The sequence below is a fragment of the Labrus bergylta genome, chromosome 10, assembly GCF_963930695.1.
Source record: "Labrus bergylta chromosome 10, fLabBer1.1, whole genome shotgun sequence".
In the NCBI taxonomy this organism is placed as follows: Eukaryota; Metazoa; Chordata; class Actinopteri; order Labriformes; family Labridae; genus Labrus; species Labrus bergylta.
Window position 1 is genome coordinate 2,672,984 of NC_089204.1, and position 17,348 is coordinate 2,690,331.

The following is a 17,348-nucleotide window of genomic DNA, read 5'->3' on the forward strand; positions in this document are numbered from 1 at the left end:
AGAGTTGTTGTAAAAAAAAACATTAAAATTGGGACTGAATAACCTGATATAACCTGATATGTCTCTCACCCTCAGTAAGAGAGCAACAACTAAAGCTCCAGGTATCCTACAGTGTCTTACTGTCTTCCACCTCCTCTCTTTGGTGAGTTTACATCTGCCCTCAGACAGGTGATTACCTGAGACAGATTACCAAAGATTAAGTCCAACAGGTTGAAAATGTATTTTAAAACTCAGACCATCAAACTACTAACCTCTAATGATGACTGATGATTTATTTTGTTTTTTTATATTCTTGGTTCCTTGTTGTTACTCGATAAATTTCTGCATTACATTTTTGTATGACGTTTCTATTGTCTGAGTCTCTGTGCCTGTGTTTTCTGTATGTTCTAGTTTTCACCTGGCTGCAAAACTATTCCCCTTGGGGACAATGAAGTTGAAGCTCCCACCTTAACAGTCGTAATGTTTTTTGTTTTTTTTTAATTAATGGGTAACTAGGGGGAAGAAAGCCACACAGACCCAAGAACACAGAGTATTGCATTTTATGCCTTTAAATACATACGTAAAAAAACCAAAAAAAAAACGTGTCAGTAAATCAAAAGAAGAACTCAGCACATCTGTATTACACAGCACACTTGAGCTCTGCAAGGCGTACAATCTTTTTTTTCATTGATTTGTTGTTCTATTTTTGTGACAGTTCAAACACAGTAAAGGGATGCGCTGCGGATATCAGGTATCACAACATGTACAGATTTTGTTCTCCTTGGTAAAGATGTCTCTCATTTTCCTCTTTCAGACGTCAGATTGTTTCGTGCTGGTGGGATTTCTTAACAGGAAACAATGCGATGTGAAGTGACAGAAATCAGGCGACCCCTCCACCACCAACAAACACACACACAGCCTTCCAGCTGGCCCACAGAATCTGACATGACGAGTGAGCTTTCTTGGAGTGACAGATGGACCACGGGCAAAGGAGGGGAAGGCTTGGTAAACATTCTCATATCACACACACACACACACACACACACACACACACACACACACACACACACACACACACACACACACACAAAGGTACACTTACATACACACCCACATGAGGGCGAGCACATGTAATCGTCCCCACATCAGCACACGAGCTTCCGCCCTACATGGAGCTGGCATCGTGCCCTCTCTCCTGCCTACACCCACAGTCTGTTCAGAGCTGTATCCACGGGGCTCCACACACATGGGGGTGCATGACCTGCCTGCCTTTCACAACCTGTTTGTTCTCCTGCCCTGCCATCACCACAGGCAACACAACGGCAACAGCTAGGAAGGACCAGGGCGGACTATGATGTCTAACCAAATCTGATGCAGGGGCTTTTTTTCTTTAAAAAATACAGCTGTAGAAGTTTAAAATCAAACTGGATTCAGAAAGTATTTCCTGCATCTGATAAGAGAATATTGCACTGTGACATTAATACAGAATCCATTGATCACTGAAGAACAACACTGTTTAAGTTGTTTAACATTGGCTGGGAAGAAGACGTGAACATTATTCTGTCCAAAACTAAAATCCTTACCCCTATATTTTCATCTGACATTCATATTGAACTATATTGATTTTTTGTTGTATTTTTTTTACTCTTTCACTCTTTACATTTTGTTGTTTAACTCCAATTAATCACTTAATTGGACATATTGCATCACCACTGACAGTTATAGTGTTGCTAAAATCCCACATCCATAAGTAGAACACAGTGTGCATGCCACAATGGTCACCATTATGTTTGTTTTCAAGAGTGTCCTGGCCAAAACAGAAAACAGCACAGTGGAGAAAGTTTCTGATAATAAGCAGTAATTCATCCTCTGGATTTTCCTACACTTCTAATTTCCTGGTCGGTTAAAGGCTTTATATGTGATTTTTCACACTTAAATATAATAGAAATCAAGTATATCCATATATAAAATGACAGTAAATTTACATGCAGTGTGAAGATACCAGCATAATAAAGATCGCTAGCATTAGCATGCTAACACAACAATAAACCGCAAGTTGTTTTGGTTTCATGCTGGTGCTCAAGGGCGACATCTGCTGGATCAAAAAAATATAAAGCCTTTAAACTGAAATTTAAATTTAGGCTACACGACTAGTCTTAGGTAAAAAAACAGTCAAAAGAGAGCACAACCTTTTTCAAATTGTCAGCAGGTCAACAATGTAATTTGGTTTGCAGGGTGTGGCTAACGTTAGCAATGCTAGCTCCACCGCCTGTGGAAAATGTGGTTGATATGCCAGTTTCACCTGACACGACCTACATACACTTTTATTGAAATTTTCAAGAACCACCTACTGATAGTGATACAGCTATGATTATATAAAGTAAACAGCATGGAAAAAGTGCCAGCAACAGTTTTTTAATACAGAGAAGTTTGGATGTCTTTGGTTACATCACTGTATCCTGGAGTGCCACACAGCACTAAAATGATCAACCTTTTTTTGAATGATCAAAACTGACACGGTTATATTTAACTGTTGTTGTATGTTATGTTCTGTAGAGGTGCTTTGGTGGTAAGATCCATCCACAGTCAATCAGTCAGTCTATCATTTGACGAGAAAGCCAGTTTGCCATCTATGTAACGTGTATGAATTTGCTGTTTTTTGTGCAAGTCACACCTACCCATTCACACACTGATCGCCAAGGATGCTATGTTTAAAGGCTTTATATGCAATTTTTTGATCCAGCAGATGTCGCCCTTGAGCACCAGCATGAAACCAAAACAACTCGCGCTGCATTGTTATGTTAGCATGCTAATGCTAGTGATCTTTATTATGCTGGTATCTTCACACTGCATGTAAATTGACCTGAAATGAGCGTGATCTAGAAACACAGTTAAGCAGTGAGTACAGTATGTTATTCTTCTTTTCTCTAGTCCCTCAATTAAACAACTTTTATACGTGAGGGGAGGAGTCAGTCGGCCGTCCCGACGATGTAAACAAACTGAAGATAGGACTCTGAAAACTCTGAAAACATCACAGACAGTGGGACTCGGGTGTTACACCCATTGTAGACAGTCATGACTCACAGAGTTATTTTCAGAGGATATACTTGATTTATATTATATTTAAGTGTGAAAAATCACAGAAAGCCTTTAAGTGCCCATCTCAATCAACTATTCCTTTCATACTTGACTATACGCTGCCGATAAAGCGGTGGGAGCAACTTGGGGTTAAGTGTCTTGCCTAAGAACACATTGGACATGTTGCTGAAGGAGCCCACAACCTTCCAGTTGAGAGACGACCGACTCTACCAACTGAGCAACAGCCACCTGATATATGTTTACCATTTTCACCAATCTTTCTTCAGCTTGTTTTTTAATATGAAGTATGAAGTGCAGCTGTTGCTCATGGGAATGCCATTTAGTTTAAAATATATTTAAACAAGTATTCGATAAAGTGAAATCATCAGTCTTTAGATGAGATACATCCAGTTAGTCATTGTCTTTGGACTTCCACCAATGTTTTTTAGGATTCTTCTTAAATGACATGGCAATCTATTTAATGATTGAGAGAACAGTCTGAACTAAATCAGTGGACCAACCAACCATTGCTGTTCAACCTGGAGCCACAATCTCAAGATTTTAAGAACCAAGTCATACGCACAGTAATGTTAGATTTCTATCACTCGTGTTTTTTTTCCCAATAAAACACTTTCAAAATGCAATACTTACAAAGCCTGAGACATGATAAAATCTCCCCTAGCTCAGTATTATGAGAAGCTCTGCTGATGAAAATGTATTTTATGTATTTAACTTGATATTGGCCATGTGTTTTATGTGGTTTGCCAAAAAGCCAAAGGCAAATCTTCATTCTATGAGATGTAATGGATGATGAAGTTTACTTATCTTAATCCTACCATTTCTTGTTGTTTTCTTTTTTTTTGTTATTGCTTATGACAAGTTCCTAAGGCTCTGAAGGCTTTCAGGAATCCGATTTGAACACATTTTAGTTTCCTCTGCCAAAACAGTCTCCAAAAAGACTCTCACTCTGCCTTTAAGGTTCACTTTGCCTCAGTGTGCAGTAATGGAAAAAAGAGAAAATGGTCCCATTAAGCTGGTAATTAGCTGCATGTTAGAGAAACCTGCAGTGCACATGCTGTTTATCAAGCTATGCCGTAAGTCAGGGCTGTGGTTTCTCCTGTGTTCTTTACAAAACTATTTGAGGGATGAGGTGAATCTGCAGAAGGACACAACACTGAGAACCTCATAGAAAATCAAACTCTAAACATCTTAAGCCCTAATGGCAGCCCCTGAATACTGCTGTGACATTGGTTCATTAAACCACATAATGTGGAGGTGATGAAAGGAACAAACAACAAACTTTTGAAGTTTTTCTTAGGACACAGAAAGAGTTAAAGTCTGCAGATGGTGCTGTGGGGCTCCAATGGGAGCATAAACGTGCTTTGAAAATGCTTTCTATGCTACTCGATGCTAATAACATTATGAGATCAGGGGCTGCTAAGAATCCCTGTCTTTGATGGTACTTTTTGTATTATGGACCTTTTTTTTCTTCTTTTTTTTTTTTACTTTTGGTGCTCAAATAAGGATTTGATTTTTCTTCTCATTTGGAGATGGTTTATTGTTGCTGCACAGGTCAGTTGTTGCAGGCTAACTATTTGGCTTTAGGGTGGTACACAGGGAAAGTGTAAGGAGTGTCCATACTGGAAGGGTTACTCCTGTGGAGAAAATGAATGTTGTCTGCATTTTTATGACAATGAAATAAACATTTGTTAAGTAAAGTAGAGCGTTTTAGCATGTTAACCGATGGCTCAGCTTTCATTAGACACATCAAGAGCGGGAGTGGGAGGGTCCAAGAATAACAGTTTGTCAACCGCTATTGCCACTGTTGTACATCATTTTCAGCAAAGAAACATAAATCAAGTGCAAGTGCATAATGAAGATGCATGTATTATCTCCTTAAAAACAGAAATGTAGAATGATAGTAAACACACCAAACATACAAGTGGTTTGTTTTCATTTTCATTTCAATGGATGAAGCATGGACAAAAAGTGTCCAATGTTATGTTATATAATCCAACGCACTGGGATAATCTGATGCTAGCACGCTGTTAGGACACAGTATTAAACATTCACGTCAAAGAGCAGGACTAAAACTAGAGAGCTGACAGTCTGCAGACAACCAGTGATGTCAATTATTCAACGTTATAAATACCTATTGTAATAAATGAAACTAGCACAATGAAGAGAGAAAAACAAGAGTTTAGCACTTTAAAGTATTGTCATTAGTGTAACATGAGTCTAATTACACTGTAACGAGTCATTATTAATGGTTGATTAACATTTGATGGATGTAAATGAGTGACAGTGTAAATGCTAAGGCAGGAACACGTTCACAGATGCCTACATCTTCCTGCCCTGCTTTTTATGATGAGGTGAGATTGAACAAAATGAGAAGAGATATGAGTCACGGAGGAAAACGACGGGGCCGAGGTCACTGCTTCCACCGTGCACACACACACACACACACTCCAACTGAAAATAAATACACACATTGTAATGAGGCAGAGGTTGTTGTTTGCGGTGCATGAGCGGAGAGGAGAAAGTCGGCTATTGTAAACATGATTATCTCTAATCCAACACACTCCACTGCTATAATGCGTAATCATAGCAGGATGGGAGTGTGTGTACATGTGTGTGTTTGCAAGTGTGTGTGTGTATGTGTATGTGTGACCTTAGAAGGATGGAAAATGCCCCAAAAAAAAGTTGCAGCAATGCCAAACATGAGCCAGAAAGACAAACAAAAACAATGTATGTGTGTTTGCTTATGAATGGCCTCCAGTGTCTATACGCCTTTCACAGCCTGTCTGTGTACATTTGTTATCCTCTGATTTTTGGGGGTATGGATACGTTTGTGCCGTCTGTATTCGGTGTGTGCCGAGATCAGAGGGGGAAGTAAGTGCCATTGATCTGACCAATTACAACACAAGCAGAGTGCTGCAGAGACAGTCAGCGCCATAGGAATGCATACAAACATGTCTTTTGATGGATTAGAGGAGACTTTTCTCAGCTCTGTCTGCAGCTGTGAACACTGAGAGGCAGTTTAAGCCCAGACGCTGAATGTGTCTCAGACGCGGTGGGGAAAGCTGTCAGTGTTAATGTTCCACTGCACAGGTGATCAAAGCAGGTACAATTTAAAGAAGTATCCTAACTTTGACACATCAATTAAACAATCTGCTTAAATCTTCAACTTGCTTTTTGTTGTGTTTAGCAGTCAGTGCTGCTGTTTCTTTGTGCAGCCCTTCACCTGTCAATCAAATACTACAAGTACCTGGGATGTCCTCTTAGTTGTCTTAATCTAACCAATCAGGATAGGTTTAAGTGTTTAAACATGGGTTTGGGGAATAAATGTAACCACATACTGTAGCAAATGAATGAGTAGAAAAACAATCACTTACTTAATTATCTCCAATGTAAGAAGTGGCTTCCATTCTGTCCTATATCATAACTGATTAACTATGGCTATTGATTTGGCATAACGCCACCCCAAGACAATAATTTAAACTGGGGAAATGTGGCATTTATATCAAAGTAACTGACAGGTCAAATCTGAAAAAAATGCTTGTAACTCAGGTTTTTTTAAGCATTGTTGGGATATATTCCTGTCTGGCCTATTGCTCAGCCACTCTATGGATTCCACTGTCAAAGTCTTTCTTGGTCTTTTAGCCACTGCCCTAACATCTGTACTACTGACAATGCAGAGGTTAGACAAGTAAAGGTTTGAACACAGAAGGTGTTGGTCTACCTGTTACGTCTGGCCCATGTTTTTGTAAAATCTGAACAGATGTTAAAAATGTAAGTTATCCAAACCAGGAAATTTGAGATAGATTAAGTGAGCGGCAATATGACTAAAACAGCGTACCAGGCACTAACAAAATCCATTCATAGTCAAGCAGAACTCAAAATCTTGCAGTCAAACATGCAGACAACAGGCACAATCGGCTTAATTATCTTGGGGAATGTACCCTGCATTGTTTTGTTTGTGATATTGTGTTCAGGAGATAACCATTGAAAATCACAAAAATCAAATAATTACACAAATAACTAACGTTGTCAAGGGACGATTGGTCCTATCTCTGTACAGCAATGATTATAGCAATCATTTCCATAATGGTGTCAGACACCTAGACTAACAATCTGAGCCTGTCAGTGAGAAAAAAAAGCACTTGTATTAGACAAACCTTGATTGGATACATGCTGAAGCAAATTATTGGACCATAACCATAATTGTTTGTGCTTGATATTCATTTAGACCCTAATTATGAAAACAAAAATCCCATTTAAGTTCTTGTGAAAGGCAGGGAAGTATTAGAAAAACAAAGACATGTTGAACCTACTTCTCCCAAACAATCTACCCATCAGACGCAAAAGTCCCTCACCATATTTAATATCTTATCTGACCCAAAATGGTGATGATAAACTCTTCACATAAATCTGGAGTGTGAGGCATATACCTCCATCAAAGAACATTGCTAAGAGGCTGAATCCAGCTCTACAGTTCAATTGATTTGTTCACTTGAGGAAGTGTCACAGACCCCAGCTGGCCCGAGCTGACAGCAGAAGGAGCAACGTTATTTTGGGGAATGTGCCATCACGTGTTATAACTTAATTGTTGCGTATTTGCAGCGAGGCTGTCAAGTGAAAGCCACTAAAAATAGGACCAAAGCCATTTTCCAAAAAACTGTTGCAGGGAAAGCTAACATAAAAACTGCAATAGTTTATCCCCCATGGAGGGATCCTGAGCAAGTACAGCAAATATTTAACTCCCCTCATCCCCCTTGAACAGTCATTTTCTCGCTTAAAAATGAACTGGAAAAAACTGTATGTCTAACATTATCCAATCCACTCCTCTTTAGATTTTTTTTCTTTGCAAAAGATGATGACTGACTTGTTTATCAAGAGAGTCAACCTAACACAAGCCAAAGCTAATCTTTTTATTTTGAGACATTGCCATTTGGTTTTGGGTCTAATCTTGCAGAAAGTTAAGCAAACAGAACAAATCCAATTAACCACCATGCCTGAAATCCTCACTTTTTTGAGAGCAATGAACAACACATGAGATTAAACATCTGCTTACATAGAGAACTGCATACACATTTTACCAAATCAGCAGCATGCAAACATACATACAGTCTACTCAGTGTTTGTCTGTTTATAGTGCTATGTGTGTGCAGACACTGACTTTGTGCACGACGGGGATGCTCTGTGATTTGAAATTGAACTGGTGATTGTATCTCCACATGAAAGAGACCCAGGGGAGGGAGGGAGAGAGAGAGAGAGAGAGAGAGAGAGAACGAGAGAAAGAAAACACAATAATAAAAGCAGAAGACAGCAAGCTCTCTAGGGGAACAAAAGAGCTAAACAGATGAAGGACAACAGAGGCAGAGAGATAGTGAACGAGGCGTGAGGAGTAAGTTATTAAGGCCCCTTTTAGTACAAGAAAGCAAGAATAATCCCTTTTAGGGTAAATAGTGTTTCAGGAGACAAACACATAATTAAACAGAAACCGGCTGTAAACTATGTGCTGTCTCAATACAACTCATCCGACTGATACAGTCTGACTGCAGGATCTTTGCATTTTCAAACTGCAGGCAGGTGGAGCACATGTGTGCACAAATGTACATGTGTGTGCATGCGTGCATTAGATGGGGGTGGTTTGTTTACAATGAGATCAAGAGAATGCTTGGCAGGACGTCAGGCTTGTAAAGCCCCAGGATTCCACATGGAAAACACTCATGCACTCCGAGCCACAGGGAAAAAACACACAAAAACACACATGCACACTCACACAGACGAGCCCACAGAGAAAACAAACATACGGCATGAGAGCTTTTGGTACACACAGAGGAGTAGACACACAGGGATACACTCACACACAGTGATGCTGGCAGCTCTCAGGCTCGAGAGGAGCAGAGAGAATTTATACCTGGGAGAAACTTTGTGTTTTTTCATCAGCTTTCATCGTCATGTCAACTTCCCCCTCACTTTCCCTCTCTCTCCTCACCAGAGGGATCGCTGTTCATTTTTCATCTTCAGCTCAGCTCCTCTGTTGCCAGATCTCCTGAGCCATGAGAGTGGGGTGTATGTGTGCAAAGGTGAAGTGAGAGTGGGGTGTCAGAGATCCCCACAGGATCCTTACCTTACCCTAAAAATTCAAGAACCAGACACATGTAAAAAATGAGAATTCTACCATAATGAAAATGAATTAGAGTAGACTCCTGGGTAGTGGGTTACTAAGAAAATAAGCATGTAGTGATAGCCAAATAATTCATCATTTGACAGCTAACTATTTATCAAGTAAACAATTCTTTCATTTATTTGAGTGCTAACATTTCTGATTATTAACAGCACAATGTATCAGGGAACTTCTAAAATAACATAATTAGTGGTACCAGTACGCTTCCTAGAGGAACACCACAAATTATGAGGCTGAGTAAAATGTCATTTAGATTTCATGAGCATATTATTTCAAACAATATGCATTCACTTAGCAACATATCTCCAAGTCTAAAAGGTATAATGTGCAACTTTCAATCCAGTAAATGTCACACTCCTCTTAGACACCTGACTCTCAGACCAAAACAATATTCCCTGAGTCTTGGTCTTGGTTTATGTTTGGTTATACTCCTGCAATGACACTTTGCCATTATGCCTTTATAAACAGCACCCCTGAGTGGGCAGGGCTGATGGTTGAAGAGGGAGGGAACCATCTGAAACATAGATGAAGCATGTTTGAGCCGCTGAGTGACACAGGCTAAAATAAACGCTGTCACTTCAGTGTGAACAGAGAGCTAAATAAGATAAGATAAATTATATCCACACATACAGTAGCTAATCATGCAGATTGGAATACAGTTTTAATATCGACTCTTGAGTTTTGGCCACAAAAGAGATGTGAAACTTCACAAAAGCACACTTCAGTATGTATCATACAGCGATGAGAGCCTTCTGACGTCATTTGTTCTCACACCAGTGTTTGCATTTGGAGATTCAAGGATGAATTCCTCCTCATTTCTTTCAAAAAACCCACACATGGGGTTACTTCAAACCATCCGAACTTGTTCCTGTGATGTGTTTTCCCTTATATTTAGTTTTAAAAAAGCATTCTAGCTCTTCTTACCTGGTTCGGTACAGTTTTTTTCAGGCTCAACGTAGAGCTTGGATTCGTTGTCATAGACTTCTTGTAGTAGGTGACGACTCTCCCACCTCGCCCCCTCATCCACCATGGAGTTTGAAACGTGATATCCTATGAGAGTCAGAAAAAGAAAACAGCGGCATGGTTAAAATGGTTTGATAAAGAAAATACTCACACAACACAATTATCAAAGGCAGTTGGGTTGTTAAATGGCATCGAACACATCATCATATATACAACAAACTCTGGTTTATGTAGCAAAAAGAGAACCAAGCATCCCCATGTGTCCCTTTTTTCCGACGTTACAACTATTCCATGTTTTAATGCTCACTGGAAATGTCCCAGAAGCTGTTAGTTCAAACAATAATTTACATCCCTGAACCCTCCAAACCGTCGCTCTCCCTGCAGAACAAAGGCAGATGAGACATGCATCTTGTGTCATTATGTTCCTGCGGGAGCATTAGTACGGCAGCACGCTGAGCGCCGCCAGGCTGATCATTCCAGCTCAGTCATCTGGGTCACAGTATCCTGAAGCGCCCCACCTCCGACCCATCTCCTCTCCCACCATGCAACAGGCCCTGACTTAGGTAAAGAGCATGACAGGGGCTTCTATAAATAGCACAGCGCTTGGCTATATTTATTAAAATGCACACTGTTTGCATCATTCTGCAAACAGCTATGTCACAGAGAGAAGAAAAAAAAAAGAGCGGGGAGCTGGAACCGGATGCTTTGGAGTGATGCTTGTAGCTAAAAGAAGCATGTGCTTAGCTTATTACTGTGAACACAAATAAATATACTCAAGCTAAATAGTCTTAGTGGTGTGACAGAGACAAATCGACGCGTCATCTCGGTTCAGGCTGCTATTGACACTGAAAACAAAGATTTTAGAATTAAATGTCTTGGAGGTGATTATTTTGTTAGCAAACCGAAGATTCTTCTTACATTCACTGATATTTGAAATTGTGTTAAATATTTCCTCATAAAACATGCAAGGCTGATTTTTTTCGTCATTTTTGGACCCCAATTACAGACGTGAATGTGAAGTTATTTGCAGTGTTTTTCTGTTAGAAGGAATTTGTATTCTTTCCGTCTCTTTGTGTGTTGATGGTGGTGAATGTGCATGAGGCAAACAGGCAAAGCACAACCTTATAAAGAATATCCTCTACGCTCAAGTAGAGGTCAAACATGAAACAGGGAAAATTAGCTGTGTTTTTATTATTTTTATTACTAGAGCCATATTTTTGGGGTTGATACCGATATCGATATTTGGGAGAAAAAATAATCCAATACCGATATATTGGTTGATATCTTTCTTAGATCTATGTTTGATCTGTAGAGATAGATAGATAGATACATACATATATATATATATATATATATATATATATATATATATATGTACATTTAAATCTTTGAATGTTCAAATGTGGATCAATTTATTGTGAAAAAGATATACATTGTGTTGAAGAAAAGATGTTCACTCAACTGGAAAGTAACTGCACATGTGCATGCGTCACTGCTTGACACTCTGGAGGATAATGTTTGTTGTAATCCATACAGCGCACGATAAAATTAGCCGATACGTCAATGGATCTGATATTATTGGCTGGTCGATTAATCGGTCTTGCTATTTATAACACCTCTAGGAAAAGACTCTTGTTCCACTGTTGTTCAATGAGAAAGAGATCTTTATGGTAAAAGTGTTTTTATTTGTCATCACTATATAAATTGCTTTTTAAGGGAAAATCTTAATCATTAGGAGGGTGATATATTCGCCTTACTGTGCATACATTCATTATGGCTGCCTCATGTCTCTCACATCTGTGCATGTCATCCAAAATTAGCAAAACCCAGTCGCAGGATGCGCAGTGAAGAGACAAAGGGGGATGTTACAGTTCAACGCAGCAGGGCCAACAATGGCAGAATGTTTGGAGACAAGCTGATGGACAAAGTCGATAGTTATCCTGATCTATACCATGTCATTGCCAATGCACTTGTGTTTGTCGTTAAACGTTCATGTCAAACTAGCTAGGGACTAACAAGTTCCATTATAAACGCCAACTTGGGAATACTAAACAGACTGTTAAACCATCGCGGGAAATGTTGGAGATACATTGTTGGGACTGTGCCATAGTTGCGCTTGTGCTCTGTCAATCTCCATTGGTTAAATGAGCTGAGGTGACTTATTTAATGATAATTGATATCAAAATTATGTTAGTTCTGACCTCAGAAATAACATAATAGTAACCTCCTGGAGTGTCACCATTTTTGTAATTTACATCCTGCACATAAGGTATTTGCAAACGGCCTAAGCTCTCTAGTGTCACCTAAAGAGATATCCTTCAGTAACATGTGGCAAGTTTAGGGGTAAAGAGTAATATTGTTTGCGCCTAGTTTCCTATCTAAGTCCAAAATGTTGTTATTCTTAGAATCCAATCCATTTATTGTCCAGTTATTGTGTTGGTATAACACAATAACTTCCATTTTCCTTTAATGTTTTTTGTGGACGAAGAAAATTCAGAATTTGGAATCTAAGAACGGGGTCAAAAAAATAATTATTTCCAAGACCAAATGCAATTTAAGGTGCATGAATCCTAAATATCGGCTTTTGAAAAGAAACGTGCAACACATATAGCTGCACCTGCTCACAATGTGTATTTTTCTATAAAGAGAACTGAAGAGTGAAATCTGCCGAGATGCATCATCGCCAAGCTTCTGCACAGCTGTGACGCCTTTCTCCCCCTTACTGTATGCTCTTCCCCAGAGTCAAAGAGTCTGTGTATGTTCCAGTGTGCTTGTTTGTGCGTACATATATGACATTAGAAGAAAACTGTCAATTTTACAGTTTCAAATAGCCAACACACTCCACAGGAATCCTCTCTATCTGTTGTTGTCATTCCTTCGAGTCTGTGCTCTATAATACACACGCACACACACACACACACACACGCACACGCACACGCACACGCACACGCACACGCACACGCACACGCACACACACACACACACACACACACCATTGGAAAAGTAAAGGATGAAATGTTCCTTCTTATTCATTGACAATTTGTTTTGTTTGTATATTCACATTTACTTTAAATGTTTCAGGACTACTACTGACTCTTTTTTTTTTAGATTATTATTCTTCCTGAAAGGTTTGTGGTGAATTCTGTCTAAAACAGATCCAAGGCAATTTCAGCTAACAGAACAGTCCAAATTGACGTTTGATTGGCTTAATTTTTTCCCTGATAGTGTTTGTTTCTTAAACGTACAATATGCAGAATTCTACACTCAAATATCTAAATAAAGCCTCGACATCATCTATTGTCATTGTTTTGATTGAGCCAACTGTAAGACAAGTTGGGTTTTCAGTAAACTTCAACAAAAGTGTGAATGATACCTAATGTTTCTGCTGACCCTACGACCTGTTATTTATCAGACCAAAATCCACACAAACTCTGCTTCATGACATGGTGTCTTGAAATTGAATATCCTTATTTTCTTGAATAAGGATCAGGATATTCATGGTTCACAGAGATTTAATCCATAGTTTTGGTGATAGAGCAGAGTAAAGATTCTAATCAAACTTCACGTGATGAATTCTCGTTGGTCTGCTCCTTTCATGTTACAAGACCTCAATTTTAAAAGCCATGTTAAGACAATTACAAAGTCAGCCTACTATCACCTGAAGAACATATCAAGAATTAGAGGATTTATGTCCCAGCAGGACCTGGAAAAACTTGTCCATGCTTTTATCTTCAGTCGTCTTGATTACTGCAACAGTGTCGTTACAGGTCTGTCTAAAACATCAGTCAGACAACTGCAGCTGATCCAGAATGCTGCTGCTAGAGTCCTCACCAAAACCAAGAAAATGGATCACATCAGTCCAGTTCTGAGGTCCTTACACTGGCTCCCAGTCTGTCAGAGAATAGACTTTAAAATCCTGCAGCTGGTTTATAAAGCACTTAAAGGTTTAGGGCCAAAATACATGAGTGACCTTCTGATTAATTATGAACCATCCAGATCACAGGTTGTCTGGGACAGGTCTGCTCTCTGTCCCCAGAGTCTGAACCAAACATGGAGAAGCAGCGTTCAATTTCTATGCTCTCTATATCTGGAACAAACTCCCAGAAAACTGCAGGTCTGCTGAAACTCTCAGCTCTTTTAAAATGGAGGTTGAAGACACACCTGTTTACAGCTGCCTTTCATTAAACAGCTTTAATAAGATTTTAAATTTTAACTCTGCACTGTAACTTTTAACTCATTTCATCCTTTGCTCATATGAAAGTACAACACAAGGTCAGTCCGAGGAGCTGAGAGAAACAGATAATAACATCAAGACACATGTAGAAAAAAATAGGTTAAGTGAGTGTACACTTTCTGTGTGTGGATTCATTTCTCTTTAGATTTCACACAGCATGTGCTGTACCTGGAGGAATCATACGTCTGCGTAGATCTAGGCCAGCGATGTATGTGTGTGATGTGTGTGTACGTGTGTGTGTGTGTATATCTATAAAAAAAAGTACACCTCAGGGAATCTTAAACACTCTGGGGGTGATGGAATGGGCCACAAATCTATTCTACATGATAATACATTTTGATACATATTTCTCCTCCCGTCCATCCACCTCTCATTAACACAGTATCACATATTGGCCGATGTCTATAGGTGCAAAGACGACCCCATAACGTCACATGCCATTGTTGCCCATCGCTCCCCACTGTCATGTTTAATTAGCTACTTTATCTTCATTAGTGTCCCTTGGCAGGCAGGCATGTCTGTGTGTGTCTGTGGGTATGTGAGTGTGGGTACATACGTTGGTGCACATTGAGGCCACATGTGAGTCGTTGTGTATTGGTGGATAAGGCAGTGTATTTTTCTATGCATACCAGGCACAGTGTGTATTTCAGTAATGTGTGTGTGTGTGTCTGTGTTTGTCTGTGTGTGTGTGCATGTGGGTGTGTGTGCATATGTGTGTGAGTGCTAGCCACAACCTTGTCCCTGGAGAGAACAGAATCAGGCCACGAGCACGTGCTTCCTCTCACCATGCGCTCCTACTGTATAACATAGGACACGTGATGCCAACATCCTTGTCTTCTCATCGTAGGACATACATTATCTAGGTTACTCTTTTGTATTCATTATTACACAATATATACATTAAACATACATAGATGTACATCAATATACATGCACAGTATTAGTACTCGTTAAGAATTCTCTGTGCATCAGGCCCTCTGTTGATCTAAGTAATCATTTCTGCTCCATGTAGGGAATATAGGACAGAATTTTCAGGTCCGAAATCTCAATCAGCAGCACAGCCACACAAGTGTACACTATACGTACAGTAGTGATGTCTATAATGACTAGAAGAAACGTATAGTATCCAAACAGAGAGAATATAACTTCAATGTATGTAAAAATCGAGATTCTTCTCTTCTCTTCTAAGATTTAATATCAACATTTTTAATTCATAAATCTATGAATCCAGAATTGTTTTGAATTGAAAATCGATTCTGAATCGAATGGTGATCCCAAGAATAAAAATCTAATCGAATGGTGAGACACCAAGATTCCCAGCCCTAGTGGTTAGCGCTGTCATTTCCCAGGAAGAAGGTTCCTGGTTTGAAATCCTTTAACAGTTTTTTTGTGAAGGGTTTTGGCTGTTTTCTCCCCGTGCATGCGATGGTTCTCTCCAGATACTCCGGCTTCCTCCCTAAATTCATGCTCGTTAGAGACTCTAAATGATCCCTAGGTGTGAATGTGAGCACGACTGATTGTTTGTATATGCTCTGTGAATGACTGGTGACCAGTCCAGGAAGTACCTCGCCTGTCACCCAATGACAGCTTGGATTGACAACAACCCTCCCCCCCTCCCCCCCTCCACGACCCAAAATGTGGAAAAGCATAATGGATGTATGGACAACCCAGCTGACATGACTGTGCACAGTTTATCTCGAGAAAAATCAGTTACTTTGACTTCATACACAGAATATTTAGACTTGTGCACAAGTCCATGATAAGGTTGTGTTAATGATGAAGAAACTTCGGCTTAGCACATGATGACAAGATCAAGACGTTCCCAAAACTCCAGAAATCATCTCGTTTGAGCCCTTAAGATCTATACCTGAAGATCTAGAAGTTACTGATATCTAATCTGTAGTCTGTAATAAATGATCACTTTATTAGAGACACTCCACATTCAACATCACGTAATAACAATAAAGAAATAATCCCGTTGGGTTGAGTCACAGCTGTGGCTGGCAGAGGCATTGTTCTACTTACTTCTTTGCTTAACTGGACAATTTATAGATGGAGAGATTCATAAGCCCTTCATGAAGCATCATATCCGATAATAACCCTCTCGAGCTTTCAGGTCAGAGTGGAAACAAGCTGCGTCTTCTGTCCATTAGAGAGCACATGAGAATCTGATGTGCCTCACATTGCAGCTGCGTGCGAGAACTTCAGCTGATAATCAGCTGTCATGTCAGCGGTACTCATCTAGCCAATTGGATGGCGTTCCTCCCTCATTGTCAACCTATCATCGTTCTGCTCCCCTTTTAAATAGGATTATTTCCCTGACTTTAGGTCCTTCATGCCGATGTTTTGTCATGCCCCTCCACCTCCCCATCACCAACCGTCTATGCAGAATCATCATCCGTCAATTCATTCAGTCACTCATCAAGTCGTCAGCTTCACCACCACCACCGTCTGGACTCCATGGGGGGGATTTATTCTGTCTACGCTCAGAATTACAAACACATCAACCACCCCATAGACTCCAAGCACCGAAGTCTTTCTGTCAAGTCACATTTCCATGTTATCCATTGTAATAAATAATTGTCTTAATTCGCTTGTCTCTCCTGATTGAAATGTAACTCATTTGCATGTCTGAATAACCTCCCCACAAAGATGGCTCATATCTTACCAGCTCATCATGTTCAAGATATGAAATGAACCTGTATGAAACTCTATCCATTCAGAGCTTTCACGTGATGTCACACTCTTATGGAACCAACCACCTGGAAGGCAAGAAAGGCTCTCTACCACTGTACCCTACCCTATCTTTTTTTTTTTTTTTAATGAAATACAGGTGTTGTTTAATATGATACACTAACCGACAAGGAGACGAGCCCGAGTTTTGCTTCTACAGAATTTAAT

At 39.7% G+C, this 17,348-nt stretch overlaps 1 protein-coding gene across 1 annotated transcript in view; it reads right to left on the minus strand.

The window, feature by feature from the left end:
• Positions 1 to 17,348, minus strand: part of slc24a3 (solute carrier family 24 member 3) — a 100,795-nt gene that overhangs the window by 56,361 nt on the left and 27,086 nt on the right. Inside the window, exon 2 of the mRNA XM_020651080.3 lies at positions 10,175 to 10,300. Within this exon, the coding sequence (XP_020506736.1) occupies positions 10,175 to 10,300 (126 nt within the window). The remainder of the gene's footprint in view (positions 1 to 10,174; positions 10,301 to 17,348) is intronic.